Raw genomic sequence first — 27,927 nt, 5'->3', positions numbered from 1 at the left:
GAGGGAATCTCTTTCTTATTGTAATCACCACATGTCTCCAGAAGAGACTACAAACAATACAAAACTCAGAAGCAAGACTCATCCTCAACCTCCCCAAAAGGACCCACATCACACCCCACCAGAAGACGCTACACCGGCTCCTAATCCAGAAGAGATATCAGTTCAAGGTGCAGACCCATGCATGTAAAGCCCAATACAACGAAGGACCAGCATATACCAACAAATGCATGACCTTCCACTAACCAACCAGACACCTACGATGGACCTCTCTCTTCCTCGCAGACATCCCCAGAATCCACTGAGCCAGTAGCAGAGGACGATAATTCTCCTAACTAACAGCCAAAGCATGAAACAACCGTTCCCTGCACCTCGTGTCTGGCCCTTTGCTCCAGCAATTCAGGAAAGAATTCAGGATCTGGCTATTCAAATAACGCATCACCTTGAAGCAGCTAGCAACCACAAAGCCTTGAGACCCTTGCGGTAATTTGCTCTGCTCTATAAATACTTGATTGATTGATCGAGAGAAGCACAAAAGCCTCACCAGGGGATGAAATTGACAGACATAGTAAAAAAGGAATTGTGGATGTCACACAGATTTGGTCAACCTGCAATGGTGGGACAGTATGGCAGCACGACAACCCACTGGACTGGATTGTTTAATTATTTTTAGGTACATAAGGGAAAGGGAAGTTTTTGCGTTTACTGGAAGGATCAATACTGTGGAAAGGCATGGTCAGAGCCATGGAAGAGGGTAGGATCTACCATTGCCTCTCTAGAATTTTTCCCATTAGTAGTGACACTGCGAATGGGAGGGAGACCTTAGGACAAGAAGATGATGTTCAGAATAGACAACAAAGCGGTGGTGCATGTGGTAAACGGACAGACCACAAAGGATCAGAGAGTGCAGTTTTCTGACAGAGTTTGTGTTGCTGTGTCTGCAGTGGAATGTACAGTTCCTGGCAAGACCTATCCCTGGGCTTGAAAATCTCATTTGCAGTGGGAGAGGTTATGTGGTTTGGTCTAGAAGGTGGATGCAGAGGCAACAGCAGTGCCGCCAGAGATGTGGGACAATGGGTAAAAGTGAAATGGTACATTGAAAAATTGCTGGCAGATTTCAAGAGGAATGTATACCCAGTGGCTTCAACTGACTGTGTGAATTTAGGGGCAGTAAAATGTGGCAGAGGACAAGAGGGCTTATGACTCAGGCAAGATGATGCAGTGAAATTTGTGAAGGATTGACTGATAAACAATTTTCCCTGTTACTAGTGCGGGAAGTATAGAAGGTTGTCTTAGGACAAATGTTTTTGGGGTTATGAGCAGGTGTATGGAGAATTGGTAATAAGGATCTTGGAGGGTTGCTCAAGAGTGCAAGGGAGATTAGTAGGTCAGAGGAGACCAATCCCCACAGAAATGTTGGAAACGAGACTGGAGTTTGAGTGTGCATCTGCCTGGGGTAGCTGTGTGTTCAGGGCAGTTTTTATGCTGATCTTTTGCGGTGGCTTTTGGATATCAGAGGAGTTTTGCAGAGGTCTTCAACTGGAAGATGTTCTGGTTGAGGGGAATGGGTTGTGGATACATTTGTAAAGGAGCAAAAGAGGTCAAAGGTGAAAGAGTTGCCTAGTATATGAATGGGAAAGAGAAGGGGTGAGCATTTGCTTGGTGTGGGCAATGAAGAATTATATTAAGGTGAAGTAGAAGAGTTGCTTATTCGAACATTGGGGGTCATTAGGATGGCGGGCGGACTTAGTCCGCCCGTCATCCTATCGGTGATTGGGACCGCCCGCCATAAGGGCGGGGGTCCCGTGGGGGGTATTAGGATGCACCCGCCACTGTGGCGGGTGCATCCTGCATGTTTAGCATTGCGGCGGGCGGTGCTCTCAGCAACGCCCGCCAAAATGCTAAAAATGCATGTGACGCATTTACATAAACAAAGCAGCAGGCACCACGCGGTGCCTGCCCCTTTGTTTATGTAAATGGGGGGGGTACGACAGGTACCCCCCGTGTGCAGCCCCACCTCTCCTTCACTCTGGGGCCCCCAGAGTGAAGACCGCATGCTTTTCCGTGGAGGCATCGCCGCCTTGGAAAGGCATCACAAACAGCCCATGCTAATATGGCTGGCAGTATCTATTAGACACCGCGACCATGTTAGACCTTTTATGGTGTCGCCTTGCGACCGGGGCAGAAAAGCGGCAGACGGCCATCCCGTCCGCCGCGGTCCCCCTGCCATACTAATATGGCAGGGGGTCATTTAGCTGAGGATGGCGGGTGGATTGTCCCCGCCAGGCAGGCGGTGGCTACCGCCAGCCTGGCGGGGGCAATCCGCCCGCCATCCTAATGACCCCCTTAGTGTTGGATGGTATGTGATGGTACTGGAGATAGTGGGAGAACCAAGATTGAGTTTGGAGAGAGGGGAGTTCGAAGGAGTAACATTTGGAACACACTCTTGTATTGGAGTGGCTATGAAGGGATTTAGGTGAGACTTGGGAGAATGGAAACTTAGGAAGCCAGGACGATAGAACAGTGGTTGCTTGTGGGGGTTTGCAGATGTGAATGAGAGAGTGGGCAACTGAAAGACTTATTTTGATTGTCAGGGGAAAATCAGAGTGGAAAGAGGTGGGAAAAAGTTTGCATTGTTGGTAATTCCATTGTTAAGTGGGCTGCAGTTCAAGCTGAGAAAATAAAGGAAGAAACTGAGCTGGATTGGATGGGAATGCAGTAGTGGTGCACTGGTGCGGAGTAGTGGTATGAGAAGGAAACAATAGTGGGAAAAGCGGGAAATGTAGCTGCACCTGGATGTATTGTTGGTTAATTTGGGAGAGACTAATTTGGTACAACCAATGGGCTTAGAATTGATAAATATGGAGAAAATGTACTTAGGGGAGGTAAGAGAGTTGTGGCCTGATATGATTGTGATGTGGACACAGTTGATGCCCAGTAAAGTTTGGATGTGAGCACACAATTCGATGTCCATAAACAGGGTAATGAAGGAGATAAACAGGGAAGTATCATGAAACTGCAGGGCGCAGGGGATAAGATTAGTGGACCACAAGGTTTTAGTGTATGAATTCGTGCAGGTGTCTTGGCAAGACGGAGTGCATTTGTCGTTGCAGGTACCAGGTTGTACCTGGGTCAAGTGAAGCTGGCATTGGGACAATGAATGTTGGCGGCAGTGTGATTAGTTGGGTAGAGGGGACTTAAGCATCACTCTGGAGAAGAGTTCCTTTGGTGGTATGTGGAAGGTTGCTAAGGATAAGAGGAGGGGTAACTGAAAAAAGAACAATGGAAAGGAAAGATATAAAGAGGGAAGAAAAAGATGTCAGGAAGAGGGAAAAGGCCTGCATACTGTGTACTCTGTGCTCCTGTATGTATAGTGTAGATGGTAACAAAACTCCTTGCTGGGACCAGTAGGATCCATTTTGGAATGTGCCTGGTTCAACGAGGCACAAGATGGAGGGCGGGTTGCAGATCCCCAGTCAGTGTAAGTGTATTGCCTGCATCCCCGAACCGGGATGGTTGAGTATCAGACACTGAAATGAGGGAGGATGGAAACAGTGCTACTTTCAGGAGTTCTATGAAGATCTTTTTAGCAAGGGTTTGCTGATTAGCACTTCCAGAGCACTGCCGTTTTGGGGATGGTGGGTGTGAGGGAGCGACTAAGACGTGACATTTGTTAAGGGTGAGGATGTTTCTAGGAAGGGCCTGTCCTTTTCTCTTTCTTCTTGCTACTTCTGGAAGGTGGATGACAAGTAGGTGCATAGTCTTCACACTTTATTATGTTCATGTTTTGGGAAATTTCTGCTTGGAGCCAGCCTCATCACTGCCTGCTGTGACAACCCTGATCTTGTGCAAAGGCTGTATCCACAGCGGAGCCAGAAAAGTAAGTTTGAAAGGAAATAGACTCAAACCAATTTCAGAACTTTAGACAGTGGATCAACATCCACTCTCTAGAAAATGAGTGCAAAGGTGGAACCCATACCATCCCACTTTGTTCCAGTTCCCTATTCTTCTTAAAGGTTGTCCTTTCTAGAGTACTTGAAGAGCTGATGGTAAGACAAGAGCTGTTGTCTGCATGACAGCCATTCTCCAAGATGAGAGGAGACATCACCTGAAGTCGGCACAAGTTGCTGGAGAACATTGGGTCTGCCTAGATCCTAGAAGCCTGTTTGCCTCCACAGAGAGGGCAGGAACAGAGACTGTCCAGGAGAATTACTCCTAAGAGCTGACTGACAATGAAAGACCAACTGACATTGACCCATTTTGTGTGTGGTCATCTAGCCTCCCTCCGCAGTTCATGTGGTGACGTGCATGAAGTAACTCCAAACCCAAACAACAACAAGGTCTTCAGCTCACCTGCCTTGCATCCAGAACAACACATAATGCTGCTGCCGTGACATGTGGTGCACTGTTGACTGAAACAAAATTGCCACTGTAGTGGAGGACATGTTCCACAGCCCAGAGGAACTTTCACTGCTGTTGCCTTGATGTGAGCATCCACCAACCAGGTCTGCCACAAGATTTTGACTCGTTTCAACCAGGAGTTATCACAACGCATGCAATTACAAGGTGCCCCTTCCTGCACAAAAACAATCTCCCCTCGACGCAAGCATCCTTCCACCATGGTGCAAGGGTGCCTGCGTCAGCGCATGGCTGCAGTTTGTGTGCCATCGCAGGGGAAGCACAGAGATGCAACATATTCTTGTAAATATGTTGCATCCCTGTGCTTCGGAAGTGCCTAAGCGTGGTGCAGCCAAAGGACTTGCGGTGACACACTGCAGCACTTCCTTGTAGATCTGCCCCCTTGTTCACATGAGATTTGTCATCTTCGTTGTATGATCCAAACTGAAGAGAACAAATGGCGCTCAACCAACTTGGGACTAATCCTTATTGACTTTACTGAGTGAAGTCTTAGGGGGAAAGTCGTTTTCTACTGGATATAACGAGATGTCTAAAAAAATGCCTATTTTTTCATTTTCAAAGTAGTGAACCATACTAAGCCTAAGAGAGTGTTTAGAACTTAAATTTGAGCCATTGCACTTATATACATTGAGCACAGAGCGTTGATAAACTGTCTTTAACTGACAATAAGGGGAAATCCGGCTCTGATTTTTGTGACTCCAATATTCCTGTCTGGAAAACCCCAACACATCAGTTGGGAGTTTCTTGACATGGAATTTAGAATTTGTAAAGAGCATAAAACCAAAGAGGAATCAAAGCACTGTAACCGGCAGGAGCAAACAGGGGAGACCAGCAGAAGCAGTTAAGGCTGCGAAAAGAGCCAAGTTTTCAGGTGCCTCCGGAAGACAGAATAAGTATTAAGGTGAACAATATGAGCAGGGAGAGTGTTCCATCGTCTGGCAGCAGCCACAGAATAGGTGCGCTAACCCCATCTTGTCTTCCAGAACCTGGGTACAAACACTTTTAATCTGACCAGCCAATCTCAACAGTCTGTTAGGAAGATACCAATTGACGGCGGTTCTCAAATAACAAGAGCCCTACTGGTTGAGGGACTTGTAAACCAAGCACATGGCTTTAAAAGGCAACCGCTTCCTCACTGGGAGCCAATGAAGAGTCCACAATCCCTCCTGCACTGAGAGATGTTTAGGAACACCCAACACCAACCTAAAAGCCGTATTCTGGGTGACCTGCAGTTTAGTGAGCGAATACTGGTTGGCTTTCAAAAACAGGGCGTTACAGTAGTCAAAGTGATATGTTATAAATGCAATGACCACTGGGTCTCTTAGCTCTTTGGGAAGAAATTGAAAGATCTACTTCAAGCTCTTAGTAAGCCAGAAGCAGAAGTTCACTGTTCTGTTGACCTGAGAATCAAACGGCAGGGTGTGGTCAAATATCAACCCCAGATTTTTTGCGGAGTCCCCCATGCACGGGTAACAGGCCACAGGTCTCAGGCCACCAATGGTCAGATGAAACCATGGGGCATATTATCAAGAACGCCGTTAAACTTATCGCCACTTTAGCAGCACGAAACTGCTGCTAAAGCGGCAATATGGGCTTGGTAATATACCCGTGTGAATTCCCATAGCAGCCCAGGTTCTGGTGTTACCATGGGCTTCTATGGGAATTTACAAGGGCATATTTTCAAGCCCATTATCGATGCTTTAGCGGCAGTTTCCTGCCGCTAAAGCGGCGATAATTTTAAGGCCGTTCTTGATAATATGCCCCCTTATTCTCTGCATTCATTTTAAGCCAATTCTGACGCATCCAATTGCTGATTTAAACCATAAAGGCCTTGAACTTGTCTGGAACTCCAAACCACTCACCAGATATGGAGATAACAATTATGGGTATCATCCAAATAGGCCAATACCTGAAAACCAAAGGAACGTACAAGCTTTGCCAGAGGAGCCACATATAAATTGAATAAGGTGGGACTGATGATGGACCTTTGTGGGACACCACATTGCAGCTGGAAAGACTTGGCCGTGAATTCCACCCAGCTCACAGTTTGAGTCCTATCACCAAAGGATTCCAAGAGGTTTAATGCAGAATCGCTCAGCCGGCCATCATTCAGTCTTTGCACCAGCCGAAGTGAAGATATGGTGTCGAAGGCTGCGGATAAATCAAGCATAACTAGAATAGCTGTGTCTCCCTGATCCACTTGGCGGCGAATAAAATTGGCTGCCGCAATCAGTGCCGGCTCGGTACTTAGGTTCCTCCTAAATCTGTTCTTAGATGGATCAAAATGGAGAGCAAAGGTTGACTCAGACAGTACGAATTCGACCCTTGTCCTCTTTTATTCAATGAAAGGCTTGTTTCCTCTATGTAAAGAAAATAAAAATAATAGAAACAAAACATTTAGTTTCAAGGGATTTCAAAGTCTGAAGGCTGCTTCCGAAGACCCCGAAGACTTTACCCACCTCACCTTCTTAGGCCCAGTGACAACAAACAGATACGTTTGTCCAGAGAAATGTTTTTTAAGTCCGTTTACAAATGTTGATATTCGCCTAAGCACGCCTCAAAATACCCCTTCAGCTATGACGCAGATGCTTTTACTAACTTTCAGATCCCAAATTATCATAAGCAACTTTTAGAGAACACTCATGTTACATATCAGTAAAATTGGAATAAAATGTGAAAAACTGGATGCCTTCTAGCGTGTCATTTTGAGAATTGTGGTAATATTAATTTGCATATTCCCAGGTCTATCGGCCACCAGAAGGATTAGCACTGGCATAATGAGAACCAATGTAATTACTGTAACATACTAAAATATGATGGTTGTAAACCAACTGATGATGGATTCAAACAATAGTCGAGAAATAGCAAATGTTTCCTTAGTACATATCTCAAAATCAAATATTTTATTTAAAACATTTTTAAAAAATATCAGCTCTTTGTATCGCTTTGCATTTCTGTGACATATAAAGAGCATTGAATTAGCATTTTCAATATAAAATGTAATATATATGACATAGAACCAACCTCTTCCAGCCGCTTTTGAAGGGTCTTCAAATCTTCTGTTACATTGTGCAACTGATTTTCCAATCTTCTAATCCTGGCGTCTTCAGAAACCTGCTAAGTAAAAAAATACACGGTTAGTGTCCACTTCTAAGTCCGAATCTGGAAGCAAAAAGTCTGACTCCAACAACCCCACCATGCACCAGCCCCCAAGGAAGGATTTGTGTGTGGTCAAGCAGTGAGATTGGAGATGGAAGAGTGGAATCGAACACAAAGGTGATTTCAGTAAGGAAAAGCATAGATAAAAGGCGCCTTCAATACCTTATTGTACAATGGGCTTCAGTCTAAACTTACATGGCTGGCCTGTCAGTCTCACTTAAACTCTCCTATGAGGGAGGAGAAGGCACCGGGGCACTTTAAAGCATCAGTGAAAAGCTGCTGAAAAAGCACAATTTTTAGCCCCATATTGTTCAAAGGACTTCAAACTCAAACTTGCATGGCAAGCTTAATCTCGCCAAAGTCTCCTGTGAGGAGAGAGCACTAAGGGGCATATTATCAAGAACGGCGTTAAACATTATCGCCGGATAAACAGCAGAAATCTGCTGCTAAAGCAGCGATAATGGGCTTGATAATATGCCCTTGAGAATTCCAATAGAAGCCCATGTTCTGGTGTGAACATGGGTTTCTATTGGAATTCTCCAGGGCATATTATTAAGCCCATTATCGCTGTTTTAGCGGCAGTTTTCTGCCGCTAAACTGGCGATAATTTAACGCCGTTCTTGATAATATGCCCCAAAGGCAATTTAAATGTGGGAGAGAAGAGCCTCAAGCAAAACGGCACCTTTCGTCTCATATTCTGCCATTAACTAAAGCACAGAAAGAGGAAATAACAAGAAGGCATGAAGAGATTTCTCCTCGTTAGGTCTCTGTTGGCAAGGGGTACCATTTTGACACAATCCCTGGTTCACTACCCTTAGTAAACCTGGGATTGTGTCATAATCCATGGGAAGATGTACGGTAACGCACATGGCCCACTCATGGAACGCCTTCTCAATGTACAGTGATGCAAGACAGCAATTTGCACTACTTTGTGGTACTCTAGATTTATTAGGCCATGCAGAGCCACGCCAGGTGGCTTTGCGTGTCTTTGTAAATCTCCCCTAAGCCCTTGTGTTGCCTTGCATCATCTTGTATGATGCAAGGGCAATTCAAGGGCCTAGTAAATCTGGCCCTAGACTTGTGCATGGTCGTACGTGCAGACACTCTCAAAATGTTTCACACGGTTTGCTGTTTTTTCCTACTCTTTAGGGCCTTTGTCATTTGTTGTTTCAGGGAAAACTCAGGGGTGTAATGCAAGCCCCTGTGCAAAAGGGGGCCCGAACCTTTAGGAGCCCACCAACCCTTTAGGGGGCCCCTATTCAATCCAAGACCAATAAATATCCATGGGACATAGGTGACTAAGGGTCCCCTTTTCACATTCTGCAGGGGGGGCCATCACTTTTCGCCACGCCACTGAGAAAACTGGGAGCATTGGGGGCAAAGTGGGGAGTGATCATGCCTGGGCTAATACTCCCGCTCCAGCTTCAGGCAGCCGGATCTGCAGCTTGTGATGCCTTATTTCCTGTTGGTAGGAGAAGGGTTAACTCACAGTGGTGTTTACCATTGTAAACGAACACCTTTGCAGAGGCGCCTAGGCTGGCATTTTGTTTTCGTCTCTATTATAGCATATCTGATAAGCCAACTATTATGAGCAGAACTATCAAATAATGTAAGCAAATGTCATTTTTTTATGGCTTTAAAATGTTTGATTCCGGGTGGAGTAGGAAGTACAGTGTAAGTATTGAGATCACTCAACCTCGCATCCTGTCTGCAATAAAACACTTTTCCATTAGTATTGGCTTTGGATTAAAAAGCTTTCTCCCTTTCACTTGCACCCCTTTGAACCACCCTGGCTCCACACTGTGGCAGACCCCTGCAGGCCAGAAACGCTGACGCTGCGCTGCTGCGGAGTGTTCCTGTGCCCCGCTGCAACACGTACACCTGGGAGGCGGCGTCTCGCTCCCAGGCAGCACACCCTGCTGAGGAGGAGCGGATCCCGCGTAGAGGAAGCGGTGAGTGGCACCCGCCCTGCTCAGCAAGATCCTGCGCAGGCCTCTGCTGGGCCGCGTGGGCCACTCGGAGACAGCCAGTCCACTCGGAGAGCTTCGCCCGAGAACACAATGTCATGCTTCTCCCTGACAGCAGCACCTACAGGGCTGCTCCTGCTGTGGCAGCCTGGCCTCTGCAGACTGCAAGCAAGTAGTCAGACTGGAAAAAAAATTGGAAATAAAGAATAAGATATAAACAAGAAGAAAAAAAAAGCCAAACAGAACATAGAAGACTGACAAAAGGGAGAGGAGAGGAATACAGTGCAGTATCAAGTGGGCACTAGCAAAGAAGGACAAAAGACAAAAAAACAGAGAGAGTAAGAAACAGTAGCAGTCGGTGGTGGGAGTAGATGCCGGGCGGTGACGTGGGGAGGGGGAGGGGCAGGATGGGGAGTAGTAATCAATGGATTATGGAGGATTACGCGTAAGTAAACATATATATAAATAAAATAAATGTTGTTGCGTGCACTGCATCGCATTTGTGGATGCAGTGCGCGCAATGAAATTAATCTTATTTATTTATATGTTTACTTACCTGTAATTCTCCATAATCAATAGATTACTACCCCCCACCCTGCCTCTCCCCATCCCCATGTCACCGCCCGGCAGCTACTTCCACCACCGACCGCTACTGGTAAGAAACAGTCATACAAGAGAGCACTAACAGTCAAGAGAAGGGAGAAAGGAGAGAAGGGGAAAAAAGGAGAAAGTATGAAAGGGGCCACAGACGACGCCTAAGGAAGGAGCCACAGACGACACCACATGGCCGATGAAGACCAAGCCCAGCCCCAGCAGAGGGTCCCAGTACAACATGCCCTCACAGGGGTACTTCAGCTATTCAGTGAGATGGAAGACCCAGCAACAGCGTCTCCACAGTGGAAAATCTGGATCGAAAGACTAAACATCTACTTTGTCGCCACGAGAGAGAGTGACAGAGACGTCAAGAGGTCAATACTACTTCACTACGCAGGGGATGAAAGCTTTAAATTGTTTAAGCATCTACCCAATATGGGCATTGCCACAGATTTAGACGCTGCCATAAAAGCACTCGATGCTCACTTTGACCCACAGCTCAATCCGAACTTCAAGAGATTCAAACTGCGGCAGGTGCGACAACGTGAAGGCAAAATTATTGATGCGTTCTATGTCCGTCTGCTCGAGCTGGCCAGTACCTGTATGGCAGATGACCAGCCGAAGGAGATCAGGGCACAGATCATTCAAGGATGCTGGGGCAAGTACTCTGAGGCTCATTCTACGCCAGCCAGAGATAAGTTTAAAAAACATCCTAATCCTGTTGTGAACCCATGACCTGTCAGCAGCACAGGCCAGCGAAATGGACCAAGCTCTTACAAGAGCTTAAGAGTGAGCAACAAACATCAAGACAGAATGGACCGACGCACTCCACACAAGGACGAGGAATGACGCATGCGGAAAACAAAAGCCCCAAACGTTCAAGATGAAGTGTGGCTACTATGGGCGTGACGAGCAGCCAGAGAGTGAGTGCCCTGTGCAAGGCCAGATCTGTGCCAACAGCAGGATTCTCAACTACTTTGCAGCAGTTTACAGGAAGAAAACCCGGGAAAGGATACCAGAAGCCAGAGGCCGCTTTCCAGAGCGGTGCACCAACTCTCCATCACAAACATAGCGCAATGAGAAGAACTAAAAGGAGCCAGTCGAACAAACCAGAGACTGGAAGACTCATCCCCCAATGAAGACGGGGAAGAGACCTTCCCCATCGCCTTTATGCAAGAACTAAAACACCGCAGGAGGCCTCAACCAATGTGTGTCATCAAGACAGCAATATCCGAAGTCAAGGCCATCATCGACACAGGAGCATAGTTCAATGTAATGGGCATCCAGCAGTACCACCGCTTCCAGCCCAAACCGCCTCTCACACCATCCCGGACCAAAATCTTCACCTATGAAAGCCAGTACCTCTAAAGGGGAGAATGTCGGTACCAGTGAGATTGGAAGGGCAGGAAGTCATGCCGATGATCTACATCATAGACCATGAAGTAGACACCCTTATCGGCAGGCACACCACCGAAGACCTAGGACTGGTGTCCTTCGCCAGGAGAGTCCGGACGCACCAGGTTGATAACATCCTGAACCAACTTCCCAAGCTATTCCAGGGGCTAGGTGGCCTCAAGTGAGCACCTATCAAGCTGCACTAAGACAAATCAGTCGCCCCAATGGCGCTAAGACGCCGATGCATCCTGTTCCACCTGAGGCCACTGGTTGAGAAGGAACTTGAAAAACTAGAATGACAAGGCGTGATCGAAAAAGTCTTGGGTCTGACACCGTGGGTGTCTCCGATGGTGATTGCCGAGAAGCCCAAACAGCCGGAGACAATACAGCTATGCATCGATATGAGGCTACCCAACTGCGCCACCAAGCGTAGCGAAACATCACGCCAACCATGGATGACATAATCGCAGATGTCAACGGATCCAGATGGTTCTCCAAATTGGACCTCAATGCCTGGTATCACCAACTACCCCTGGCGGAGGAGAGTAGGTATAGCACAACGTTAAGTATGCACCTGGGGCTGCGGGGGTACAAGCGTCTAAACTTTGGAATCTCATCAGCTGTTGAAGTCTTCCAGAACACCATACGAGAGACGCTCACTGGCCTACCCGGTGTCCTGAATGTCAGCGACAATACATTAATCCACTCTGCCACTGCAGTGAACCACCGCAAGCAGCTGAAAGAAACCCTACAGTGTCTCAGTAAACACGAAGTGATGCTGCACCGGGACAAGTGCTCGTTTTTCCTACTATCATTAGAGTTCTTCGGATACAAATTCAACCATGAAGGCCGCCAAGTGGATCCCTGCAAGTTACAAGCAATCTGAAGTGTGCCTGCCCCTAGCTCACCTTTGGAAGTAAGGAGCTTCCTCGGCACGGCCACCTATTGCGGGAGGCTCATCCCGTACCTCGCAACCCTGGCCAAACCTAAACTGGCCCTCACGAAAGCGGAAGCCAAATGGACCTGGGGCCTACATGGAGAAGGGGCACTCCAGAGCATCAAGGATGCCCTCCTCAGTGAGGCCACGCTGGCATAGTTCAACCCTGATAGACGCACTGAATTACAGGTGGATGCCAGCCTTGTGGGGTTTGGAGCACTACTAACCAAAGAACAGGAACCCGGGCAATGGGCTGCCCTCACATTAGCCAGCAAGTAGCTGGCTCCATCTTAGCAAAAATTGAATGCTGTCATAAAACTTGAAGTTTTCAAGGGATGCCAACGACCCCTCAAGTCATCTCGGCTGTACCTTAACGGGGGAGGGGGAGGAGTGTTATACACAGGACACGAGTCGGGATACCATGCGTGTGGATGGTGTCCCCCCACTTATTTTACAGTCCACCCTGCTTATCAAAACGCCGTCCACCCTACTCATCGAAACGCCGTCCACCCTGCCCATCAAAAGCGTGATAATTCCTCCATACAGGGACCTTAAGTCACATGCTTAAGTACTGAGCAGTTTCAATTGTTAAATCTTGCAATATGTGCAAATGACAGATCTGATGCACATGTGATGTCACTTCCTGCCGTGATGTCACTTCCCGCCGTAAAGTCACTTCCTGTTACACCACCTAACTTGGAGAGTCCCCCCACTTCTTTTGTTAGGACTTGTGCCCTGCTTGTATCAGATATCTGGATGCAATGACTAAAGCAGCACAATACAAGTCAGGCGCCACACTATGCTAAGCACAGATTTTTAGCTCACCTGTCTGTAAGCCACGCCCTTAATTACATTGGCCACGCATCTTTGAGAGACCCCTCCCCCCCCCAGTTTTTTCGTCCCACTTTAGGCAGATTTATGAAGGCCTTGCGCCGCCGGTGCGTCACTTTTTCCCCATGTTAAAAATGACGCACCGGCGGCGCAAAGCCTTCATAAATCTGCCCCGCCTCGTGTTTATTTTGCTGCGTGACTTTTGCCTCAAAAGACTGAAATTGGAATTGCGGGCGGCAGAAAAGACACGGCGAACTCACTCGTTATGTTGTTTCTGCAGTGTCAGTGCTTCCTATTATGTTTGAAGTGGTAATTTAAGGGGAGCTCGCCTTAACTTGATGGCTGGCTTCTTTTCGTCTTCCTTTGGCACCAACTTGATGGCAGACAATCTTTATGTGCACACTACATTTCCTGGGTTAATGAGCTTCTACTTCCGTTTTGTAGTGCAACATCGCCACCTGCTGATCACAGTGATCAGCGCATCAATTTTTCAACCACTTCCAGCCTGCAACGATCACAATGACCAAGCCCGTCTCCTGTTATTCTCTCTGCTTTTCGCATACTGACAGAACAATAGTGCCAAGAAGTCAGGAGAGCTAATGTCACTTGCAACGTGCAACAACGCTGTGCTGCTGATGGTTAACAGTAATCAGCTCACTCTGAGGGTTTTACTTTCTGCATTGGTTGCGAGTCATTGGTACAGTGATCTGCACACTCTATTCAAATGTTGCTATCTATATTCTCAGAGGGAGTTTGTTACGTTCTTTTATTTTCAGTATTCGGTAGTAACGGTTCACTGGCTCTTACTGTTGGTTCTCACACTATTTTGACCACTGTCAGAGTCTTTGTGTTTATATTTTTCAATCACAATTTGTCATAGTCATACAGAATGCCAACATTTCTACACCCTTTCTTGCTGATCCAGGAGTACAGAAATACAAGGGGAAGCAATGGTATACAAATGTTGATAGTTATATTAGTGTGACTGATGGCGAAAAATGTAAAGCTGCAAGAAACTAACGTTTTGTACAATTGTTTTGGTGTGTAATGGCAAATCATTTTTGATCATTTACCTATGGCTATTCAACCATCGGATGCAGAATGGGATGTTTATATTGAAGCCATTAACATGTTATGCAACCAATTCATGTTGCAGGCGTGGGTCAAAAACACACTTGGCAAATTTGAAAGAATGCCTTGTTTTGGATAAAGCATGTTTAAAGTGCAAGAAGTGGGGCATTTCGCAAGGGAGTGCAAGAATGTACAGGAAGTAAGGTGTATTAGGGATGGAGAGATCCTGGATATTCTCGATGAGGAATCATAACACTGTGATAGTGGGGTTGTGGTATCCATTAAAATGAATGAGGCACAACGAGATTGCCCCCAAGGGTGGTGATCCAGTGTATGACATTGCTATAGGGGAAGTGAAGGTAACAGTTACTCTAGATTGAGGTTCGCCATAACTATTGATATGGATAAGTTGTAAGAGAAAGAATGGAGTGCAATTTATTTGTCCCCTCCATGTACACGTACACTGGCATTTGGGGATCATTGGATTGATATGATGGGGTACTCTCCGGAAACAATCACTTTCTGAGACAGGGCTATTTCTACCATAGTGTATGTGGCTAGAAAGCAGTACAACATTCTAGGTTGGAGAGGCCGAGGTGCTTTTGGCATGGCTTTAAGACCGGGCACTGATTGTCCTAGTTCTCTAGTTGCTCCTGTCCCCTCCTTGCCTCAATCACTGAATGACTTGCTTAGTTCACACAAGGCACATTTGAGGGCAGATTAGGATTGGTTAAGATGTTCAAGCAAGAGATTATTTTGGAGAAGAACGCGATACCTGTGGTGCCAAAAGTCAGGAACATCCTATTGAGTGTAAGAGGTCAATTGAAGGAGCATTTGGACAGTTTGTGATCGGAGTGGGTCATAGAACAATTGACTCCTCCAAATGGATTTTTCCAATTGTTGTGAACAGGGAGATGAGGTTATGTGTTGATCTCAGATCTTTAAACAGAAATTTTTGGTGGACTAAGTTTTACTCCACAAGATCCAGGAAAGGCTGGCTCATTTGGGTAGTGCCAGAGTGTTTTCCACAATTTATCTGAGGGCAGCCTATCACCAAGTAGAATTGGGTGAAAAGTTCAAATCACTGACTGCATTCAAAACCCCCGTTGGTGAGTTTAGGTTCCAACATATGCCATTTGGCCTGGATGCAGCTGTGTCAGTTTTCCATAAGTTGATGTCTCGGCTGTTTGGAAGCAACAAACAAGTGATGGCATACCACAACGATATTCTATTTGTTCACTAAAAATTAGGAAGATCACTTACAAAATTTGAGCAATGTGCTACATACCCTGAGGGTTCAGGGACTAACAGTAAAGAGGGAGAATGACACTTTATTGTGCCAGAAGTAGAGTATCTTAGGCACGTGCTGCAGGGGCTGGCATCTGACCTAATGCAGACTTGGCAAATACGATTAGAGAAAGTCCTGAGCCAGTGGATAAAGAACAACTTAGATCATTCCTAGGCATGTGCAAGTATTATTCCCGGTTCATTGGAAAATGTTCCCTACTAACTGAACCTCTGTTATGTAAGGCTCAGACGTTGGTTTGGGATGCCGAAGAATGTGAAGCATTCACGAGATAGAAGAGATTGTCAAAGCCCCTGCACTCAAAGCTTTTAGGGATGATGTTATGTCAACTGTAACTGTGGATGCTAATGCTATAGGATTCAGTGCGGTCCTGTCTCAGAAGGTAGATGGTGTTTGCCTCTTGGTGCTTGTCTCTGGCTGAAAGAAACTACAGCACTATTGAGAGGGAGGTGCTAGCGTTTGTGTAGGCAACTAGACAGTTTGCAACTTACCTATGGGGACGGAAATTTTCTCTGCTCACTGACCACAAACCGTAAGTGTTTCTATTGTCTGCTCTTACTGCTGTGTGTGCTTTGCATTCTGCCTCCAATACATGTTTGGGGTGAGTGACAGCTATACTTTGTGCATTCCCTCTAGACAGCCACAAACACAGGAAGGGTTGTGTGACAGAGAACTTATCTGCATTAATCTGCATTTTGATAGCTCTTACTGGGCAGGACGGGGGGGGCTGACAGTGCATAGGTAGTGTCATGTTTTGATAACAAAGGGCTGATTACCCCTACTGATAGGTTGTAGCCAGTACTAGAAAGAAAGTGGGACCTGTGCGCTTCAAGCTCCTGCATTGAAGTCACCCCCACCTCAAAGGCACAACTGGGTATAAGTACTAGCGTCCTCATTTATGAGAAATGACGCATCGCTGCGTGAAAGCAACAATGCGTCACTTTTGATTGCACCTCCTTGTGACAAACTGGATGCATCATATTTACTGTATGACGCATCATGTCGCAAGGAGTTACAGATACATCAGTATTTCTGACATATCTGTAGGCGCGCAAAAGTGACGCATTGATGTAGTGTGTCACAAAAGTGTCACAACTCCAGCAATGTTTCCTTTCACATGGGGCAAGCCCCATGTGAAAGGGCCTGCGTCAGTCTTACGCCTGCTGTGAGGCAGGCGCAAGATTTTGACGCATTTGAGTCCTAGAAGTGGCGCAGTGAAATCTGGTAGATTTCACGGCGTCACTTCTACGACCCTTTCTTGTTTGGGAACATTCCCCCTGCATACATTATACCTGGCACAGGTATAATGTGGCGCAAGGGTTTACAAAGTGACGCATATACCTAGATGCGTCACTTTGTAAATATGGAGCAACAAGGCGCATTTTTTACACTGCTGGTGCGTCACAAAAAGTGACGCATCAGTGGTGCAAAAGTGAAGCAATGGCTCATAATTGAGCCCCTAGGGCTCTAAGCCTACAAAGACAGTACTCAACTGGACCTGTGAAGAACTCTGCCAGGAGTAAGGACTGCTGTGCTTCAAGGATTGCAACTCAGCTTGACTACTGTCCTGGAAGAACTGCTTTTCTGCTTTGCTGTACTGCCCTGCTGCCTACTGATCTCTGCCCTGCTGTGGACAAGGACTAGACTCATCTCACGTGAACCCAGAGTGACTCAATTCTGGCTTACTGCCTGTTCTGAAGTCTCAGGGCTATCAAATACTTCCTTTAACCCTGCAACAGCATCTGGACTCTGCCATCTGTGAGTACAGCCCTACCAAGGGGTGCCAATCCAGTCCTGGGCCCTTGAAAGGTGACTTTTGTTGCACTGAACCATCAAAATTAATGAAGTGATAAATTGCGCCAAGCAGAATCGATGCATTGCCCTTCGATGCCGACTCAGGAGCTGATCAAAGACATCGCTTCAACAGACTGCACAGCTTGATGACGACAGACAGCTTGACTCAATGATGATGCTGTAAAAGGGTTTGTCGAGGACACCTCCATGACCTGTGAGGATCAGAACCGACACATCGAGGCTTTAACATCGATGCTTGCTCCATCTTAGTTACTTTTTCTAGGCGACCTGTGTGAGTACTGTAGCCAGCCTGCACTTCATCATGGTCGGCCTGAACTTTGGACTCACCCCGGTCTAGCAAAGTCAAGTAACGCCTAAGCCCTACTTGCTTCTAAGCACTATTTTTTTTATTTATTCTTTAAAAATTCGTAACTCCGGTTTTCACTTATTGAGGGGCTTATTTACAAACCCCAGGCGCTGCCAGTATGTCAATTTTTCCTATTTTAAAAGTGACGTACCAGTGGCGAAAGGGACTTGTAAATAAGCCCCTGGACTTTTGCAGTTTTGGTCTTCTTTTACTCAAAAATATCATCTATTTTTCTACCCCTGCGTGGAATATTTTCATGGTGTTTTCATTGTGTTTCTGTGTGTGTGGGTTGCAGAACTACTTTACTCATTGCCTCTTTAGATAAGCCTGACTCCTCTGTGCCAAGCTACAAGAGGGTGAGCACAGGTTATCTTTTAGTGTGTATCTAGCTTACCCTGCCTAGGCTGGTGGATCCTGTTTGTACAGGGTGCATACTCTGACAACCAGAAACTCCAGTTCTAACAACTCCTTACAGAAGGAAGATTGATTAGCAAAGCAGGATCTGAAAGATGCTAATTTGTTGGGTCCAGGTCATCAATCCCACAGACAATTTAAATGGAACAGCAGAACGTTCGCAATCAAGTCTCTTCCTTTTCAGGTTCAACTCAGATTTGCCAATACTTGTTTTAGATTATGTTTACTGTCTTGTGATTAAAGAATATTGTAATTAAAAAAGTTGTGCCTTTCTCTTTCACAAAACCACATGTAAAAATGCTTTCTCGATTGCAGTCAAGATAGAGCTTTTCTTTTGTGACTATTTTAGTTAAAACATTTCGGTAAAGAACTGATGAGTTTGATGATGACTGGCCCTGTTGGGTAAGAATGTATTTCCTCATTACGCAGGCTACAAATCTTTAATGGAAAGAAAGATGGAGGCTTCTAGATTTGAATAATCAATATTTTGTTCTATGCTTGTAATGTAGCTAACCATCTTGTATATTTCTTATTTTGAGTTGATTAGGGAAGCCAAACTTTGTGACGAATATGTGCACAACAATATGAGTGCTGGGTAATGTGAGCAAAGTCCTTCACTGCAGGAATTAGTGGCTGATAAATACCTCATTTTATTTTAGCTCTGCATATTATTATTTCTTAACACTTGTACAGACATTGTGTCTTGAGTGCAATAAGTCTTTAATTTTGTCTTTGCCACCTCAAGTGCTCCTGGGGCACTACACCACATTCACTTATTTTACCCTTCGCAGCCAAAGTCACAGAGAAGATCATCAACGCCCAGCAGACTGACTTCATCAAAGAGAACTCCACCCTCAACCCCTCCCAATCTGGATTCCGTAGCAACCACAGCACCAAGACAGCCCTCCTCGCTGCCACTGACGACATCCGCACGCTCCTCGACCAAGGCCACACCACAGCCCTCATTCTATTCGACCTCTTCACAGCCTTCGACACCGTCTCCCACCGCACCCTCGCAGCCGGACTCCACGGCGCTGGAGTACAGGTAACCACTCTCGACTGGCTCCGCTCCTTCCTCGTCAGCAGAACCCAAAGGATCAGACTTCCGCCTTTCCTTTCTGAACCCACAGAGATCAACTGTGGAGTACCACAAGGATCTTCTCTCAGTCCCACGCTCTTCAACATCTACATGGCCCCCCTCGCTGCCATCGCCAGACAGCTTGGACTCAGCATTGTATCCTACGCCAATGACACCCAGCTCATCCTCTTCCTCATGAAGGATCCCGAAGCCACCAGACTCAGCTTCCATTAATCAATGAAAGACGTCGCAGCTTGAATAAGTAGCAACTGTCTGAAATTCAACTTGGAGAAGACAGAAGTCCTAGTCCTGGGACCCTCCACGTGGGACAACTCCTGGTTGCCCTTGGCACCCCCATCCCCACGGACCATGCCCTAAATCTCAACATCATACTCAACTCCTCCCTCACATGACCTGACAGATCAACGCCGTCACCTACACCTGCTTCTAAACCCTCCGCATCCTTCCCCAGACCTTCAAATAGTACCACCCAAAGCCAGAAAGACCGTCACCCACGCACTCATGACAAGCAGACTGGACTATGAAAACCCCCTTTTCGCTGGAATCAACAAATGCCTGCTACGCAAACTCCAGACCATCCAGAACACCGCAGCCAGACTCGTCCTCGGTATTCCACTGCATGAGCACATCACCCAACACCTGCAAGAACTCCACTGGTTCCCCGTCGAGAAGAGAGTAACCTTCAAGCTACTCACCCATGCCTACAAATACATCCACAATAGCGGACCCAAATACCTCAGCGAAAGAGTCTCCTTCCACGTACCCAAAAGGAACATCTGCTCAGCAGACCTCGCCCTAGCAGAAACCCCCGCATTCGCAGAACCAGGGCGGGTGGAAGAGCCTTCTCCTAATTTGCAGCCAAAGCCTGGAATGAGCTCCCAGTCAACATGAGACCCTCCCCCACTCTGCATACCTTCAGGAGGAGCCTCAAGACATGGCTCTTCAGCTGCATCCCCCTTCCCCCTCCCCCAGCCTTGAGACCCTCACGGGTGAATAGCACGCTTTACACCCCCTGATTGATTGATTGTAGATCCAAATTTGTATTTCAGAACTCTAATACAGCTTATGAAATGAAAGTCTGTCTCTTAAAGCATAATGTAAATACAAGTGTTTCGTATTCAAGGTAAACCAATCGCACAATAAATTAAGATTGCCATATATTATTTGGAAAATGTTAAACTGTTCAGTTAAATCAGTGTCTTTTGTTGCAATTATCAACTGTCCAAGTTCATATCTGATTTTAAGGGTAGTCCTTTTTATTGACACACATAAAATAAGCTAGTTTGGTGAGAGAATGACACAAAAGTACATGATATTTCAGATGAATACATTGAGGCATTGTCATTGCAAACACGCCCAAGTACTGGTGCCTCTCTACAGGACTGTCTTAGGGCAGCCATAGTCAGAATATGATTGCAAGAAAAGGAGAGCGCCCAGCCACACATTTCAGCAGTAGGACAGAGAGATACTTCACATAGGGTCCCGCACAGGTAGATCCCTTGAGTTTTTTGGCTTATATAGGAAGTTTTTTTCTGCATGTTTTAAGCAACCTCTACCTAGAGGGAGTTAGAGAAAGACTTTTTACTTTCACAAATTCCAATTAGTAAAATAACTTAAGTCCAGTCAAGAAGTCTTGCATACAGGTTTTATCTAGCACTGAACAATCACAGCAAATGCATAACTAAATCAAAGTAATTTGTTTGGAGTATTCTGGTCGATTACAGGAAGTGTGCATGCTGAGATTACGGAAGATGCTTGGGAGTTGAGGCAGGTTTAACTAAATGCATCCTTCTTCATGCTTTGAGGATGGTCTCTACGCCTCATCATAGTATGGGTGAGGTTGACAGTCACATCCCAGTAAACAGGTATTTACTTAATGCTTGGCCAGGAAGCACACTCCACTGGATGCACAAGATGATTCTAGCCCTCACCAGAGTATACTACTCGCTGCAACATTATATGATTTGTCTCTGTGTTGTTCATGAAAGTAGCTATACAAAATAACATTGCCCCCTTCCTGGCTGGTATAAGATGGGGTGTGGGCCTGGCGAGATTCTGGCATCCTAATCTGGCTTAAAAGAATCAGATGAAACCATTTTATGACCAAACCTAGGGTTATGTTTATTACATGTATATAGGTTCAGTAACAACCTAAAGAATCGACACATTATCAACATTACAACTGTAAAAAAGGACAAGGTATTTACGTATTCGTAACGACGTATCTGGTAGTGACATATGTTAGTTTTAGATTCCTTACCTTAGAATTTCCCCCAGGCAGAAGTCTGGATTCAGAGATTTTTTCTTCATCAGAACCCCTGCACATTCGTTGGTCGGTTCTATGTCCGTCGTTGGCATTGTGGGCCCGGGATGACGTCGTGGGACCTACATAGACACCACCCATGCATGCTCATGACAGTTCCTAACACAACTTTCCATGCCAGAATTGCAGAGCCATGAAAGAGACTGACCACTGGTGTGTCAAATCTAGAGCCCTTTAGGGGAGTCCCTATTCCTAGAAATCAGTTTGCAGAGTGGGGAGGACGGCCGGGATGGTAAGGAATCTACCACTAACATATGTATCTACCAGATACATCATTACTGAAGGTAAGTAACTTGTTAATCTAATAGAGATTGTTAGTTGTAGATTCATTACCTTCGAATAGATGCCCCAGCAATAACATCCCTGTAGGAGGGTCTGCAAACCGAGATCAAACCAGAAAGTCCCCATCCCTACAGACTTGGCTATCCAGGCAGTGGTGTCTTGTAAATGTGTGCAACGATGCCCACGTTCCTACCTGATAGATGTCAAGGACTGGAACTCCACATGCTAACGCAGTGGTTGCCGCCGTTCTTCTGGTGGGAGGAGCACGCAACCCCACAGGAGGGTCTTTTTTCCCCAAAGCATAGCATTTTTGATGCAAAGGACAACCCATCGGGAAATTGTCCCTTTTTGAACAGCCCAACCTTTCTTGGCACCCACTAAGCCAATGAAGAATTGATCATCCACCCGAAAGTCTTTTGTGTATCAAGATAAAAAGACAATGCACATTTTGGGTCCAAATGATAGAGTCTCTCCTCCTCCTTGGAGGAGTGTTGGGTGGACAAATGTTGGGCAGAGTGATAGATTGCCCCACATGAAAAGGCATGATGATCTTAGGAAGGAATGAAGGCTTGGTCCGAATCACCACTTTATCCGGATTGACAGATAAAAAAGGGGGCTGCAGCTCACTCAAACTACAAGCAGTATGGCAATAAGAAAAGCAGTTTTGAGAGTCAGTAACCTGAGGAGACAGTTATGAAGAGGTTCGAAGGGAGCACACGTGAGAAAGGCGAGTACCAGATTTAGGTCCCATTGGGGCAATACAAAAGGAGATGGAGGAAACAGATGAATAAGGCCCTTAAAGAATCTGTTAACGATAGGAGACTTGAATAAAGCAGGCTGATCTGGCAGTCGAAGAAAAGCAGAGATGGCCTTTGCTGTGCACCATGCCACAAATTTGTTCCATCTACAGGTGTATACAGTTTTAGTGGAGGGACGCCTGACTGCCAAGATAACATCACAGACTTCAGGCAGAAGGTTGAAAACTGTCAATTGCGCTGCTCAATCTCCATGCAAGGAGGTGGAGACTGGACAGGTTCGAGTGAAGAACCCTTCCCTGTTGCTGCAACAGAAGATCCTCCTGAAGGGGCAGTCTGATCGGAGGATCGATGGCCATGCTCAGAAGTTCGGGGTACCAGACTCTTCGCGCCCTCTCCGGAGCTACAAGAATGACTTAAGCGCTGTCGTGCTTGATCTTCTTGAGCACTCTGGGCGGAACGCCTCTTCATAAAAGGTCCATGACCACACCCTGCCCTGTTTGTTGCAGTAACACATGAAGGTGGTGCTGTCGGTGAACACCTACACCATTTTCCCCCTGAGAGAGGGAAGGAATGCTTTTAGTGCCAGTCTGACAACCCAACGCTCCAAAAGGTTGATATTGAGGCTGGAATCTGCTGGAGACCAGCCACCTCTGATCCACCAGGCGGCCACCCCATCCCAGAAGTGATGCATTCATCACCACTGTTAGATCTGGTTGGGTAAGGGAGAGGAATCTGCCTCTGACCCAATCTTGGTTCATGAGCCACTACTGCAGAAGGTGTGCAGTTTCTACCGAGATCTGGACATAGAAAGATTCCCCTGATGCTGCCCCCACTGGAACTTCAGGTCTCACTGCAGAGCCCGCATATGCCATCTAGCAGGATGCAAGAGTCCAGGATACCCAGCAGCCTCAGAGTCATTCTCACTGAAATTCGGGCTAGAGGCGGAAACATCAGTAGCAAAGCCCAAATATCCAAGACTTGCTACTCAGGAGGATTGGCCGAAAACTACACTGTATCCAGAACAGCCCCAATGAAAGGGAGCAACTGAGAGGGTGTTAGGTGTGACATTCGGCATGTTGATAGTGAACCCCAGTGAGTGCAGGAGATCCCCCGTAGTCTGAAGGTGGAAGACGACAGCCATCAACAGTTCAACATCTGCGCAGATCAGCTGTGACCACTGCCATCACCTTTGTGAACACCCTAGGGGTACTGGTAAGGCCAAAGGTGAGCACAGTGATGGCACTGAAAGTGCTCGTGGCCCACAGTGAATTGAAGGTGATGTCTGTGAGCCAGCAGGACTGGGATATGGAAAAAAGCATCCTGCAAATCCAATGCCACCAGCTAGTCTCCTGATTCAAGTGCAGACAGAGCTTAGGGCAGGTTGAGCATTTTGAAGGTCTCCTTCTGGAGGAAGAAGTTGAGGGTCCAGAGGTCTATGACGGGACACAGGCCTTTGTCCTTCTTGGGTACCAGAAAGTAGCGAGAAGAACAGCCACATTCTACTTCTGGCTGACCTGTTGCAGCTGGATTTTTCCGGGGCTGTGCAAGTACATTGTAGGAAATTGAGTCTTAGCCTCCAAAATCTTCTGTAGTAAAGCTCCAGCAGAATACCGGCTCGACATCGAGTGTCAAGCCACCATGGTTGACTTGTAAATCAACCTGACTGTTAGAACTGGGATTTCTGGTTGGCTAAGGCTTACGCCAAAGCCAGACAGAAACCACCATTCTAGTCAGGGCAAGGGAGTCACACGCCAAGATAACCCCTGCTCACCCCCTTGGTAGCTTGGCACAAGCAGACAGGCTTATCCCGGAGGCAATGTGTAAAGCATTTGCGCACGCACACAACAGCAACAACATCCTAGGCACACCACAAAAGGAACTCCACACAAGGTTATATAAAAATAACTTTTGTATTGTCAAAACACATCAGATAGTAATCACACAATATACATTGTGCCAACTGGCACGGGCAATATTCACACAGGATTATTTACACCAGGACAGGGCCACGTGGGCCACTGTCAGAATCAGCACTTAGTAGAACTGTCACTTAGAATAACTAATACAAACTGACAATTGTAGAACACCACCAGTAACTACTGGTAAAGGTAGGTACACACTACGCAATACTAATAACCATAGGCCTAGATCACGCATGGACACATAACCTCTCTAGTATAACATACTAGGCAAAGCAAACGTCTAAGCATGAGCACCTTTAGAAGTATAACACAAGCATAAAGGCAAAGCACATTACGCAGCAATCACTACACTACACTACACTACAGTAGGCAATCTCTCACTAGTCTAAACACATTAGACTCTCCCCCTAAGAATAAATCACATTTAGGGGCGTACCTCACAGTGAAGTGAACTCTCACTGACATAAATCCACATAGGTAAAATAACCTCATAATCATAGTAATATCACATTGCGCAAAAATCACATTAGGCAATTACCATTCTAAACATAGTAAAATCACATTGCGCAAAAATCACCTTAGGGCCTTGCGCCCTACCCACATACCAGCCCCCTGGCCAACTGGCCATCTCGCCATCTCAATAAGGGGCTCAAATGCCCTGTGTCCAGAATGTCAGGGCGCGCTGCCACGCAGCGCCAGTCAGGGGTGCGCCACCGGCGCAAACCTAAACGTTGCTGCTGCCCACTAATTGCTGGGCAGCTGGGAACAACAACAGGGCCTAAATGTTGCAGCTGGCACTAAGTGCTGTGCAGCTGTAGAAGGCCTGGCACCTCTGTGCCATCTCCGTCCCTCCCAGGGACTCTCACTCAAATGCACCTAAATGGTGCAGCTGCCCACTAATTGCTGGGCAGCTGAGACATCTTCAAATCTGCGACTTGGCCTGGCACCACTGTGCCGCATCTGTCCCTCTCAGGGACTCTCTACCAACATGGCACCACTGTGTCACACCACCGGGGGGAATACGGCCCCTCTGGGCTCAGCAAGAAATGATTGCCCCCTCGTTGGAGCTCGCAGGCTCAGGAATAAATTTGTGCCAACGTTGGAGCCACGGGGCTCTAAAGAACGATCTCTGCCCTTGGCCCACTCTTAAAGAACGGGCCCCCAAATAACGAAGTAGAACTCGCCCCCTCAGTGGAGCCACGTAGGCTCCGACATCAATGGCACCCCTACAACACTGGAGCCACGCGTGGGCTCTTAGACCAATACTGCGGAGGACGGTGGAGCGGCCCGCTGCCAAGTGGGGCCGCTCGGGACACAACTGGGACCACCCCGAGCCCTCTCCCTACCAGGCTCCTGGCGTGGTCCATGATAGGTGGTGGAGGCCGGCACCAACTATGTGCCTCGGCCCCCGGCGCTGCAACCTCTCCACCGGGGCGCTCTCCTTGACTGTTGGCGCCTGCGGGGCTCTCCCACCTTCCGGGAGCCCGCCTCACCTCAGCGCCGGTCTTCACCCGGTCCCCCGTCTTGGGACCGGCACTTCATGTATGGAGCTAGCGAGGCTCCCCGCTACCGCTATCTTCTTCTGGTCCTGCCGCGGCCCCGCCCATGTCACAGGCAAGCATGCCTGGCTTCCGGGCAGCTGCGGCGGGACTGCATCGGTAATCTTTCGTGACGGAGAAGGAGGGGTAGGCTCCCTCAGCGATATATAACGGGCTGGGCACACACTGTATTTAAAATCGGGCATAACAACGGGATGGGCACCCGTAATATCCATAACTCACGAAGCGGGGTGGCACGCTCGATAAGCCCACGAGGAGGAGCCCCTCCATATGGGCTGCAGCGACGTGCTGCCCGCCCCCCGCCTCTCCCTTCTCTAGTGAAATTAAATCAAAAGCGCTTCCTGCCCAAAATAAGGCGCTGAGGGGCTGCTCAAGGTCCTGGCATCATTAACAGCCAGCAAAAAGAAGGTCCCAGCAGTCCTGGAAGAATAAAGATGGAGCAACACAGCTCCCAGTAAGGAAAATCCTCCAGCATCCAGGGGTAGGACATCCAGGGGCTGGGCAGGGCCCAGGGAGGCAAGCCTTCCCCTGGGCCCCAGCAGCAGCACGCCCCTGGTAGATTCAAGTAGGAAACAAGAACATTTTGTAAGGGGACACAGCCCCTTTTTATACAGTCCAAACCTTTGTCTAAAGGTGCAGGGTGGGGGCAAAACCAGGCGCAGCTGGTTTGGGAGCACTCTTGATGTGCTCAGCCACCCCTCCCATTCACTAGTCAGGCTAGGGTCATCAGTCGCACCACAGGGGGCGGAGCCAGCATTGTGTGGGGAAAGCCCAGCCCTATTCAGGCCCCAGGTGCACCCCTCCCTCACATCAGCATGTTAATCTCTCCTCTCACCACCGGGGCAGACCCATCCAGACTCCTGGAGCCAGGCTCACCAGCCAGCTCCAGCCAATCATGTGCCAGCACACTCACTACACACGCACACCCATGTCTAGAAGTGGTACTTCCACACTAGACACATTCACGCCGCACACATCATCGCGCAGCATTCAATCACACGAGTTCGCACATACCAAACTCGACCCTGCACTCCCCACACATCAGGAACTACCATGGTCACACATATTCCCCATGCATTCCTATGGGAGGGCAGGTCACTCTTACACATACACAGAGAGCTCACGCACTTTACACTGTACCACAGTGAAAAAGTGCACAGAGGCCTAAAATCACCAACACCAGGTTACAGAAATAGGCCAGGAAAAAGCTAAAAGTTTCGGGGTGAACCTGCCAAAAAGGGCCGGGTCCAACACTGACCATGCTGGTTTGCCCTTCTGAAAGCTCTGGAGCTATTCTCTGTGACCTCAGGACAAAGACTTCCAGAGACTCACCAAGACATCACGCTGCAGCAGGCCGCCGTCGGGAATCGAACCCTTGATCTAGTGAAAGGCTCAAAGATAAAGACTAGGGGCCTGATTATGAGTTTGGCAGTCCGCACCGGCGGTCTGACCGCCTCATTACAACTCTGGCAGTTGAACTGCAAAGGGGTCCATGCAACTGACAAGGAACCGCGATCCCTGATGGTGTAGCGGTGGTCTAAGAACACACTGTGCTTGATGGTGTCGCTGTGGCACCGCCAGGCCCATTACAAGTTTCCTTACCACCTACGCCTTCTCATGGCGATGCTCACAACATGAAAATGCTGGCTGTGAGGAAACTAAGGGAGTCCCACTGGGCCCCCTGTTGCCTCTGGGCCCTGGGATACATGCAGGGGAGCACATGATCTGCCCAC

The 27,927-nt window shown here is 47.4% G+C and overlaps 1 protein-coding gene across 1 annotated transcript in view; it reads right to left on the bottom strand.

The window, feature by feature from the left end:
- Positions 1–27,927, bottom strand: part of LOC144818908 (uncharacterized) — a 322,331-nt gene that overhangs the window by 73,997 nt on the left and 220,407 nt on the right. The window contains exon 6 of the mRNA XM_078676776.1: positions 7,441–7,530. Within this exon, the coding sequence (XP_078532902.1) occupies positions 7,441–7,530 (90 nt within the window). The remainder of the gene's footprint in view (positions 1–7,440; positions 7,531–27,927) is intronic.

The sequence above is a fragment of the Lissotriton helveticus genome, chromosome 2_1, assembly GCF_964261635.1.
Source record: "Lissotriton helveticus chromosome 2_1, aLisHel1.1, whole genome shotgun sequence".
Taxonomy (NCBI): domain Eukaryota; kingdom Metazoa; phylum Chordata; class Amphibia; order Caudata; family Salamandridae; genus Lissotriton; species Lissotriton helveticus.
This window is presented reverse-complemented; position numbering and strand designations above follow the sequence as displayed.